Here is a 12,186-nt window from a genome sequence, read left to right as displayed (position 1 = left end):
ACACATAGGTCAGACCAGGTAAGGAAGGCAGATTTCTTCCCCCAAACGAACATTGGTGAACCTGTTGTTTTTTTTATTAATGAGAGTTGACAATGGTCGCCATTAGACATGTTTTAACTCCAGATTCTTATTTAATTAAAATTTCACCATCTGTCATGGCTGGATGGCATGTCCCTAGAACATTAGCTGGGGATTCTGAATGATTAATCCAATGACAAAATCATTCCAATATTCATGCCACACAAATGCCTGACAACAACCATCTCCAGCAGGAGAGAATTTAACTACCACCCCTTGACATTCAGTGGCATCACTGAATTTCCCCCACTATCAGCATCCTGGGGGTTATCATTAACCAGAAACTAAAGTGGACCAGCTATATGACAGCAGGCCAGAGATTAGGAATCCTGCAACAAGTAACTCACCTTCTGACTCCCTAGAGCCTGTCCAGTATCAACAAGGCACAGATCACAGGCACAGAATACTCCCCAGTTGCCTGGATGGGTGCAGCTCCAACAACACTCAACAAGCTTGACACCATCCAGGACCAACCTCTGTACCTATTGAAGTTCTCAGTACACGGGCTTCCTCACTTGCTGATGAAAACCTTGGGTCATCTCAAATTACTGACAGGACAATGAATTACTGTAAAGTCTAACCATTTTAGGAAATGCAGTAACCAATTTGCAGACAGAAAATTCCAATATCAATGTGATAATGACTAGAGAATCTACTTTTGTGATTTTTAAAATGATTTCACAGGTTGTCAGCATCATTGGGTGGGTCAGAGTTCATTGCCCATCTTTATTTGCCCCTTGAGAAGGTGGTGGTGACCCATATAAACACAATGGCTACAGGAGCAGGTGAGGAACACTGCAGCAAGTATCTCACTTCCTGACTCCCCAAAGACTGTCCACCATCTACAAAGTACAAGTCATGTGGAGGCAAAGGAATAGTGGTATTATCAATGGATTATTAATCCAGAGGCCCAAGTAATGTTCTGGGGACCTGGGTTTGAGTCCTGCCATGATAGATTGTGAAATTTGAATAATTTTTAAAAATCTGGAATTAAGAGTCTAATGATGACCATGAAACCTTTGTTGACTGTCAAAAAAACCCATCTGGTTCACTAATGTCCTTTAGGGAAGAAAGCTGCCACCCTCACTTGGTCTGGATTACATGTGACTCCAACCCATAGCGGCGTGGTTGACTCTTAACTGCCCTCTAGGATGGGTAATAAATGCTGGACCAGCCAGGGATGCTATCATCCCATGAAAATGAAAAAAAAACCAAGTTCGTTGGAATGTTCCCCACTTGCCCTGGATGGGTGCAGCTCCAACAACACTCAAGAAACTTGACACCATCCAGGACAAAGCAACCCGCTTGATTGGCAGCACATCCACAAACACCCACTCCCTCCATCTCCGACACTCAGCAGCAGCAGTGTGTACCATCTATGAGATGCACTACAGAAATTCACCAAAGAATCTTAGGCAGCACCTTCCAAACTTACAACCACTTCCATCTAGAATGACAAGTGGCAGCAGATACATGGGAACAGCAACCCCCTGCAAGTTCCCCTCCAAGCCACTTACCATCGCAACTATATCGCCATTCCTTCATTGTTGCTGGGTCAAAATCCTGGAATTTCTTGCCTAACAGTGTTGTGGATCTACCAACAGCACAATGCCTGTAGAGAATGAAGAAGGCAGCTCACCACCACCTCTCAGGGGCAGCTATAGATGGACGATAAATACTAGCCCAGCCAGCATCATCCACACCATGAGGGTAGTTTGAAAAAGACTCCAACATCTTCCCTTATGAAAAGCAAAGAATGGTATTAAGAGATTCCAGCTTGAACAAGAGCCAGGTTTCAAATTGATGCAGTGACACTGCCTTGGTGTGAGCTGAAACCATTATCTGGAGAATAGACACAATGTTGTGCTGTATTGTTCAGACAGAGAGTCTGGAGCAGGACACCAGTTGGAATAAGGCTGTGGTAACAGGAGCCTGGGTGGTGGAGAAGGCAGCACAATACCAAAAGCCGGGAGAGCAGGCCAGCATGGCGTTCTGAAGGGAACCCTCATACTCTAAAAACCAACAACTCGTTCCTTTACCTCATTCACAGAAATGTTCCATTCCACATCCTGCCAAAGCAGAAAACGACAGCTAAGGTTGAGAAAATAAAAAAACGAAAGAATTGCAGATGCTGTAAGTCAGAATCCAAAACAGAAATTGCTGTAAAAAGCTCAACAGGCCTGGCAGCATCTGTGGAGTGAAATCAGAGTTAACGTTTCGAGTCTGGTGACCCTTCCTCAGAACTTTGAGGTTGTTAAATTTGTTAAAATCAAGGTTAATGCCAGAGAGCTGCTGAAGGAATGACTGGAGTGAACATTTACGTAGAGGTTAGACAAGTATTTGATAGAATAAGAAATCAAAGGTTCAATGATTAATTCAATTAAGGAGAAAGGCGGAGTGGGACCATTCGGCGCAACCATTTTGGTGTGAGCGATTTGCCTGTTAGGCGCAGCCCATTTTGGTGCTAGCAATTTGGTGCGGCCTGTTTGGCACAGCCCATTTTGGCGCGGCCTGTTTGGCGCAGCCCATTTTGGTGCAAGCGATTTGGCGTGGCCTGTTTGGCGCAGCCCATTTTGGCGCGGCCTGTTTGGCGCAGCCCATTTTGGTGCAAGCGATTTGGCGTGGCCTGTTTGGCGCAGCCCATTTTTCCGCAGACCCATTAGGCGTAGAACTATTTCGGTGCAGCTCATATTTATTCCTTTTTAGGCTTAGTTAAAAGCATTAATGAAAGCAATAAAAATAAAAATAATGTTTATTCTCTTCAGTAAAAATGTTAAAAAGAAGAAAAAAAGAAATAAGTTAATTACGAAAAATCTAAAACATGACGTTTATTCAAAATTATGGGTAATCCCTTGTAAATACTCAATATCATTTCTCTCACTAAATCTTCCTACGAATGTTTGTATTCCAGCGTCTGCTTCTCTGAATTTCTTTAACTTAAACGGAATATCATGCCCTGTAACGAGATGCTCACAGTAAATGTCCCTTCCTCTGAACTTTTCGTAAACTGTCCATAAATTTCCAAATAACTGGATGTTCCACTCCAAGTTCGCATTGTAATCTCCTGTGGGCAGCTTCTGCATGATTGTTTGTTCTGTCCTAATTGTTTAAAGTTCTTTCATATAAATTCCACATTCCAACTGGAAATAGCCCACCATTTCCTCTGCGGAATCTTCGACCTACATAGTTATCCTTGAACCAGTCCAGCAGCGGTTGCAGTTCATCTGGAAGCGCATCAGCCAAATGTTCAATAGCTTTATCAATGTTTTCAATCTAAATAAGTGCAAGATCAATTATCATTTTTGCTCTCAAAGAAAACTCTGAATCAATGTTATACTTACTCAAGTGTCCCAAACTGGCAAGATGTTTTCTCATATTTTGAGCCAGGTGAAAAAAATACCCCCGGATTTCTTCAGAAGGAAAATGCTGCTGTAAACTTTTGAAATTTGCAAGTTGAAAGTCACAGTTGATAATGTCAGGGCAGCATTCAGGCTGTATTTCCAGAACCATTTCAAATAATTTATCATATGTTGTTCATAACTTATTTGGGAGTAAAGCATACAACAGTGGGAACACACCTTTATGTATTTCCAAATATAAGAATTCTGCAGGTGGTGCTACCGCTGTTGGCTAGTAAAAATTGTTCTTTATTATATTCATTAACAGAATATGTTTTAAAGCTATCTGGATGGCACGATATTCTGTTGAAATTAAAGAAATTCAGGGAAGCAGACGCTAGAATACATACACTCGTAAGAAGATTTAGTGAGAGAAATTATGTTGAGTATTTACGAGGGATTACCCATAATTTTGAATAAACGTCATCTTTTAGATTTTGCATAATTAACTTATTTCTTTTTTTTCAGCATTTTAACTAAAGAGAATAAACATTATTTTTATTTTTATTGCTTTCATTAATGCTTTTAACTAAGCCTAAAAAGGAATAAATATGAGCTGCGCCAAAATAGTTCAGCGCCTAAATGGGTCTGCGGCAAAATGGGCTGCACCAAATCGCTCGCGCCAAATCACTCACACCAAAATGGCTGTGCCGAATGGTCCTAAACCTGGAGAAAGGGAATGAGGCTTGAATGGAGCATAAACACTAGCATGGACTAGTTGGGATAAATGACCTGTTTGATACAACATATCTCATCCAATCCTATGTAAAGTGTCCAATAGGTCAAGTATTGTACCTTGAACTTGTTTCTTCTTGTAACAACAATTATGTTGATTTAGTTACCACACTAACCTAATGCTCATGTCTACTGATCAATTTCCTACAGTGACAGTGAGGAAGCAGAAGAAACACTTTCTGACAACACCTATCAGCTGTATGTTCCTGTGCAATATGAAGCAGATATCCTCCTCACAAGGTACAAGTTAGTCTCAATTACAGACTCCTCTCTTCACCCTCAATACTCCAATAAAACAGCTCAACCTTTCAAACCCCTCAATAGGATGTTTCAGCTTCAATCAGACTCCTTGGACCCAGGCTCCAGAATTCCTTCCCTTCCTCACCTCCTTTGCAAAGACATTTTAACCACTCAGCTCAATACCTCCTTCTTTGGAGCAACGTTCATTTTGTGCCCCATTTTTGTTTCTGTGACACACATTGGAGCTTCACTCTGCATTAAAGGCACTACCTTGAATGCAAATGATTGTTGTCCTAAACTTCGGAAAGTCTTTAATAAATTCAAGTCAATTTGTCAGAAAGAAATTACTTCACGCTGTGACATTTTTGTCAGATTTTTTTCCATTGAAAATCCCCAATGCCCTTTTTATTGTTTAATGGGAACAGCTGATGTAAACTTGTCACAGTGTAATTACAGCCTCCTGCCAGTGGTGTTGCTGTCATACCTCAGCATCACACTTAGAATCACAGAGATGTACAGTACGGATACAGACCCTTCAGTCCAACTTGTCCATGCCGACCAGATATCCCAATCTGACCTGGTGCCATTAGCCAGCACTTGGACCATATCCCTCTAAACTCTTCCTATTCATATCCCCATCCAGATGCCTTTTAAATGCTGTAATTGTACCAGCCTCCACCACTTCCTCCTGCAGCTCATTCCATACACGAACCACCCTCTGTGTGAAAAGTTATTCCTCAGGTTCCTTTTTAAATCTTTCCCCTATCACCTTAAACCAAAAATCTTCAGTTTTGGACTCCCCCAGTTTAGAAAAAAAAGACTTTGTCTATTTACCCTATCCATGTCCATGTCCATGTCCATGTCCATGTCCATGTCCATGTCCATGTCCATGTCCATGTCCATGTCCATGTCCCCCATGATTTTATAAAGTTCTATATGGTCACCCCTCAGTGTCCAGAGCTCCAAGGAAACAAAGCCCCAGCCTATTCAGCCTCTATCTACAGCTCAAACCTTTCAGTCCCAGCAACATCTTTGTAAATCTTTTCTGCACCTTCTCGGAGTTTAGCAACATCCTTCCTACAGAAAGGGGACCAGAATTGTATGCAGTATTCTAAAACAGGCCTCACCAATGCTGTGTACAGCTGCAACATGACATCCTGACTCCTACACTGAATGTCCTGACCAATGAAAGCAAGCATCTAACAACTCAGCCTGCACATGCAGAGAAACTCTTACCCTCCATTCACCCTCGAGCCTTCTGCTTGCAATATGCTCTGTTATTGGATGCTACATCAAAATTAATTTGAAGCAAATGACTGCAAATTATTTTGTGGCGAGAGAACCTTTAATCTAGTGGTTTTCTACTCTAGACTGTTCACAGTACAATTTAGGTTTTGTATTTTAATGGAAATTCCACAAAACCAAATGTTAAAATAAACCTGAAAGAAACAGGCTCGATCAAAAGCTAGATCTGATTGGTGGAAGGCCTGGATTCAATGGGGTTGATCTGATTGGTGAAGGGCCTGGATTCAGTGGGGTCGACCTGATTGGTGGAAGGGTTGGATTCAATGCACTGTTTCTGATTGGTGGGAAGAATCAGGATTGAGAGTGAGAGGGAATCTCCTACAAATCTGTCACTGACATTATTATGCGGTCTTTTGACTCCCGCAGTTTACTGAGCGCAGTATGTGATTTTCTCTCTATTTCCAGAAGTTTCAGTTGGAACAATTAATGATGACTTTCTTGTGACAGGGATTCCAGTCCCGAACGCTACGATGTGAAATCAGTGGAAGAGTTGGAGTCAAATGGAGAGTTTGATCCTCCCTTTAACTTCACATTTAAGGTAATGTCCTTTCTGTTTGCCCTTATTTTCTGACAGCTCAGTTTGCTCTGCATTTGTCTCCCATGCTCACTGAGAGGTTTGAAATCTTGCTAGAGAAAAAGTCCACAGTCATTCGGTTGTAAAACTATAGACAGCATCATATTCAAGCCAGACACAAATGGCCAAACACTCAGCGCTCTAGGCATTATAAGTCCTGGGTTCAAGACCTACTCTAGGGCTTGAGGGCAGCAATCAAACAATAGACAATAGACAATAGGTGTAGGAGTAGGCCATTCTGTCCTTCGAGCCTGCACCACCATTCAATATGATCATGGCTGATCGTCCTTAATCAGTATTCTGTTCCTGCCTTATCTCCATAACCCTTGATTCCACTATCCTTGAGAGCTCTATCCAACTCTTTCTTAAATGAATCCAGAGACTTGGCCTCCACTGCCTTCTGGGGCAGAGCATTCCACACAGCCACCACTCTCTGGGTGAAGAAGTTTCTCCTCATCTCTGTCCTAAATGGTCTACCCCATATTTTTAAGCTGTGTCCTCTGATTTGGCACTCACCCATCAGCGGAAACATGTTTCCTGCCTCCAGAGTGTCCAATCCTTTAATAATCTTATATGTCTCAATCATATCCCCTCTCAGTCTTCTAAATTCAAGGGTATACAAGCCCAGTCGCTCCAGTCTTTCAGCGTAAGGTAGTCCCGCCATTCCAGGAATTGACCTCGTGAACCTACGCTGCACTCCCTCAATAGCCAGAATGTCTTTCCTCAAATTTGGAGACCAGAACCGCACACAATACTCCAGGTGTGGTCTCACCAGGGCCCTGTACAGCTGCAGAAGAACCTCTTTGCTTCTATACTCAATCCCTCTTGTTATGAAGGCCAGCATGCTATTAGCCTTCTTCACTACCTGCTGTACCTGCATGCTCACCTTCATTGACTGGTGTACAAGAACACCCAGTTCTCTTTGTACTGCCCCTTTACCTAAATTGATTCCATTTAGGTAGTAATCTGCCTTCCTGTTCTTGCCACCAAAGTGGATAACCATACATTTATCCACATTAAACTGCATCTGCCATGCATCTGACCACACACCTAACCTATCCAGGTCATCCTGTAATCTCCTAACATCCTCCTCACATTTCACCCTGTCACCCAGCTTAGTATCATCAGCAAATTTGCTAATGTTATTACTAATACCATCTTCTATATCATTAATATATATTGTAAAAAGCTGCGGTCCCTGACTCTCTAGGTTAGTACAGAGAGAGGATCTGTACCATGGGGTAGATATTCTTTCAGACAGTATGTTAAACCAAGGCTCCATCCATATGCTTAGTTGGATATGACGCTATTTTGAAGGAGACCAGGATACTTTCCCTAGTATCTGTGTGGAGTTTGCATATTCTGCTTGTGTCTGCTTCTTCCAAGTTCTCTGGTTTTCACTCACAGTCCACAAACGTGCAGCCTAGATGTATTAGCCACAGGAAATGCAGGGTTACAGGGATGGGATGGTGGGTGGGTGGGGTGGGGGGGGATGTATCTGAGTGGGATGCTCTTTGGAGGGTCACTGTGGACTCAATGGGCCAAATGCCTGCTTCCACACTGTAGGGATTCTATGATGACCTAATATGCGGATTAGAAAGAAAGAATTAGCAATTTTTTATTATTTGTGCGTGTCATCCTTTAAGTCAAAGCAACACTAAAATATTATTCCAAAATGTTGGATGCTGGTGCAGGTGGAACGTGTTGGATGAAGGTGCCGCTGGAAAGTGTTGGATGCGGGTGCAGGTGGGATGTGCTGGATGCGGGTGCAGGTGGAATGTGCTGGATGAAGGTGCAGGGGGAATGTGCTGGATGAAGGTGCAGGGGGAATGTGCTGGATGAAGGTGCAGGGGGAATGTGCTGGATGAAGGTGCAGGTGGAACGTGTTGGATGCGGGTGCAGGTGAATTGTGGTGGATGCGGGTGCAGGTGGAATGTGCTGGATGCGTGTGCGGGGGAATGTGTTGGTTGCGGGTGCAGGTGAAATGTGTTGGTTGGAGGTGCAGTTGGAATGTGTCAGATGCGGGTGCAGGTGAAATGTGTCGGATGCGGGGGGAAGGTGGAAGGTATAGCATGCGTGTGCAGGTGGAACGTGTTGGATGGGGCTGCAGTCGGAATGTGCTGGATGCGGGTGCAGGTGGAATGTGTTGGATGTGGGTGCAGGTGGAATGTGTTAGATGCGGGTGCAGGTGGAATGTGTTAGATGCGGGTGCAGGTGGAATGTGTTGAATGTGGGTGCAGGTGGAATGTGTTGGATGCTGGTGCAGGTGGAATGTGTTGGATGTGGTTGCAGGTGGAATGTGTTGGATGCAGGTGCAAGGAATGTGTTGGATGCTGGTGCGGGTGGAATATGAGAGATGCGGGTGCAGGTGGAATGTGTTGGATGCGGGTGCAGGTGGAATGTGTTGGATGCAGGTGCAGGTGGAATGTGTTGGATGAATGTGCAGAGGAATGTGTTGGATGAAGTTGCAGGGGGAATGTGTTGGAAGCTTGTGCAGGTGGAGTGTGTTGGATGCGGGTGCAGGTGGAGTGTGTTGGATGCGGGTGCAGGTGGAATGTGTTGGATGTGGGTGCAGGTGGAATGTGTTGGATACGGGTGCAAGTGGAATGTGTTGGATGCGGATGGAGGTGGAATATGTTGGGTGCAGGTGGAATGTTCTGGATGCAGGTGCAGGTGGAATGTGTCAGATGCGGGTGCAGTTGGAAGGTGTTGTAAGCGGGTGCAGGTGAAATGTGTTGGATGCGGGTGCAGGTGGACGTGTTGGATGCTGGTGCAGGTGGAACGTGTTGAATGCGTGTGCAGGTGGAATGTGCTGGATGCGGGTGCAGGTGGAATGTGCTGGATGCGGGTGCAGGTGGAATGTGTTGGATGTGGATGCAGGTGGAATGTGTTGAATGCGGGTGCAGGCACAATGTGTTGGATGCAGCTGCAGGTGGAATGTGCTGGATGCAGGTGCAGGTGGAATGTGTTGGATGTGGGTGCAGGCACAATGTGTTGGATGCAGCTGCAGGTGGAATGTGCTGGATGCAGGTGCAGGTGGAATGTGTTGGATGCGGGTGCAGGCACAATGTGTTGGATGCGGCTGCAGGTGGAATGTGTTGGATGCAGGTGCAGGTGGAATGTGTTGGATGTGGGTGCAGGTGGAATGTGTTGGATGTGGGTGCAGGTGGAATGTGTTGAATGCGGGTGCAGGCACAATGTGTTGGATGCGGCTGCAGGTGGAATGTGTTGGATGTGGGTGCAGGTGGAATGTGTTGAATGCGGGTGCAGGCAGAATGTGTTGGATGCGGCTGCAGGTGGAATGTGTTGGATGCGGGTGCAGGTGGAGTGTGTTGGATGTGGGTGCAGGTGGAATGTGTTGGATGCGGGTGCAGGTGGAATGTGTTGGATGCGGGTGCCGGGGGGAATGTGCTGGATGAAGGTGCAGGTGGAATGTGTTGGTTGTGGGTGCCGGGGGGAATGTGCTGGATGAAGGTGCAGCTGGAATGTGTTGGAAGCGCATGAAGGTGGAATGTGTTGGATGTGGGTGCAGGTGGAATGTGTTGGATGTGGGTGCAGGTGGAATGTGCTGGATGTGGGAGCAGGTGAAATGTGTTGGATGCAGCTGCAGGTGGAATGTGCTGGATGTGGGTGCAGGTGGAATGTGCTGGATGAAGGTGCATGTGGAATGTGTTAGAGCTGGTGCAGGTGGAATGTGTTGGATGCGGGTGCAGATGGAATGTTTTGGATGCGGGTGCAGGTTGAATGTTTTGGATGCGGGTGCAGGTGGAATGTGCTGGATTCGGGTGCAGGTGGAATGTTTTGGATGTGGGTGCAGGTGGAGTGTGTTGGATGTGGGTGCAGGTGGAATGTGTTGGATGCTGGTGCAGATGGAATGTGCTGGAGCAGGTGCAGGTGGAATGTGTTGGATGCCCGTGCAGGTGGAATGTGTTGAATGTGGGTGCAGGTGGAATGTGTTGAATGTGGGTGCAGGTGGAATGTGTTGAATGTGGGTGCAGGTGGAATGTGCTGGATGCGGGTGCAGGTGGAATGTGCTGGATGCGGGTGCAGGTGGAATGTGCTGGATGCGGGTGCAGGTGGAATGTGCTGGATGTGGATGCAGGTGGAATGTGTTGAATGCGGGTGCAGGCACAATGTGTTGGATGCAGCTGCAGGTGGAATGTGCTGGATGCAGGTGCAGGTGGAATGTGTTGGATGCGGCTGCAGGTGGAATGTGTTGGATGTGGATGCAGGTGGAATGTGTTGGATGTGGGTGCAGGCACAATGTGTTGGATGCAGCTGCAGGTGGAATGTGCTGGATGCAGGTGCAGGTGGAATGTGTTGGATGTGGGTGCAGGTGGAATGTGTTGGATGTGGGTGCAGGTGGAATGTGTTGGATGCAGGTGCAGGTGGAATGTGTTGGATGTGGGTGCAGGTGGAATGTGTTGGATGTGGGTGCAGGTGGAATGTGTTGGATGTGGGTGCAGGTGTAATGTGTTGGATGTGGGTGCAGGTGGAATGTGTTGAATGCGGGTGCAGGCACAATGTGTTGGATGCGGCTGCAGGTGGAATGTGTTGGATGCAGGTGCAGGTGGAATGTGTTGGATGTGGGTGCAGGTGGAATGTGTTGGATGTGGGTGCAGGTGGAATGTGTTGGATGTGGGTGCAGGTGGAATGTGTTGGATGCAGGTGCAGGTGGAATGTGTTGGATGTGGGTGCAGGTGTAATGTGTTGGATGTGGGTGCAGGTGGAATGTGTTGAATGCGGGTGCAGGCACAATGTGTTGGATGCGGCTGCAGGTGGAATGTGTTGGATGCGGGTGCAGGTGGAATGTGCTGGATGAAGGTGCAGCTGGAAAGTGTTAAATGCTGGTGCAGGTGGAACGTGTTGGATGCGGCTGCAGGTGGAATGTGCTGGATGAAGGTGCAGCTGGAATGTGTTGGTTGTGGGTGCAGGTGGAATGTGTTGGTTGCGGGTGCAGGTGGAATGTGTTGGAAGCGGATGAAGGTGGAATGTGCTGGATGCGGGTGCAGGTTGAATGTGCTGGATGCGGGTGCAGGTGGAATGTGCTGGATGTGGGTGCAGGTGGAATGTGTTGGATGCGGGTGCAGGTGGAATGTGTTGGATGCGGGTGCAGGTGGAATGTGCTGGATTCAGGTGCAGGTGGAATGTTTTGGATGTGGGTGCAGGTGGAGTGTGTTGGATGCGGGTGCAGGTGGAATGTGCTGGAGCGGGTGAAGGTGGAATGTGTTGGATGCCCGTGCAGGTGGAATGTGTTGGTTGTGGGTGCAGGTGGATTGTGTTGGTTGCAGGTGCAGTGTATTGGCAGCGGATGAAGGTGGAATGTGCTGGTTGCAGGTCCAGGTGGAATGTATTGGATGCAGGTGCAGGTGGAATATGTTGGATGCGGGTGCAGGTGGAATGTTTTGTATGAAGGTGCAGGTGGAATGTTTTGGATGTGGGTGCAGGTGGAACGTGCTGGAAGCGGGTTCAGGTGAAATGTGTTGGGTGTGGGTGCAGGTTGAATGTGCCGGATGAACTTGCAGGTGGAATGCGTTGGATGCGAGTGCAGGTGGAATTTGCTGGATGAAGGTGCAGGTGGAATGTTTTGGATGCAGGTGCAGGTGGAATGTATTGGATGAGGGTGCAGGTTGAATGTGGGTGCAGGTGGAATGTGCTGGATGCGGGTGCAGGTGGAATGTGTTGGATGCGGGTATATATATTTTATTAAACAAATTACAAAACAGTTTACAAAAAAACATTGACAGCTTTACACAAAAGGCAGCAGTTTTACAAGGGAGAGGAGCAGCAAAGCTAGGCCCCAAACCCTACCATTCAACCATTTTACAAGGAGAGGAGGACAAACCTCAAATCCCA

The 12,186-nt window shown here is 46.4% G+C and overlaps 1 protein-coding gene across 2 annotated transcripts in view; it reads left to right on the top strand.

The window, feature by feature from the left end:
- The window catches only part of LOC122540838 (integrin alpha-11-like), a 179,738-nt gene that overhangs the window by 123,338 nt on the left and 44,214 nt on the right, over window positions 1-12,186 (top strand). For both annotated transcript variants that reach the window (XR_015753800.1, XM_087981311.1), the window contains exons 23-24: window positions 4,362-4,451; window positions 6,204-6,294. Coding sequence is in view for 1 of the 2 variants with exons in the window: in XM_087981311.1 (XP_087837437.1) it covers window positions 4,362-4,451; window positions 6,204-6,294 (181 nt within the window). In the remaining variant the exon portion in view is untranslated. The remainder of the gene's footprint in view (window positions 1-4,361; window positions 4,452-6,203; window positions 6,295-12,186) is intronic.

Source organism: Chiloscyllium plagiosum, unplaced genomic scaffold (assembly GCF_037043375.1).
Source record: "Chiloscyllium plagiosum isolate Xiang-an unplaced genomic scaffold, Cpla_swu_hap1 HiC_scaffold_39, whole genome shotgun sequence".
In the NCBI taxonomy this organism is placed as follows: Eukaryota; Metazoa; Chordata; class Chondrichthyes; order Orectolobiformes; family Hemiscylliidae; genus Chiloscyllium; species Chiloscyllium plagiosum.
The sequence above is the reverse complement of the archived record's forward strand: the minus strand, read 5'-3'. Positions and strand labels throughout refer to the sequence as shown.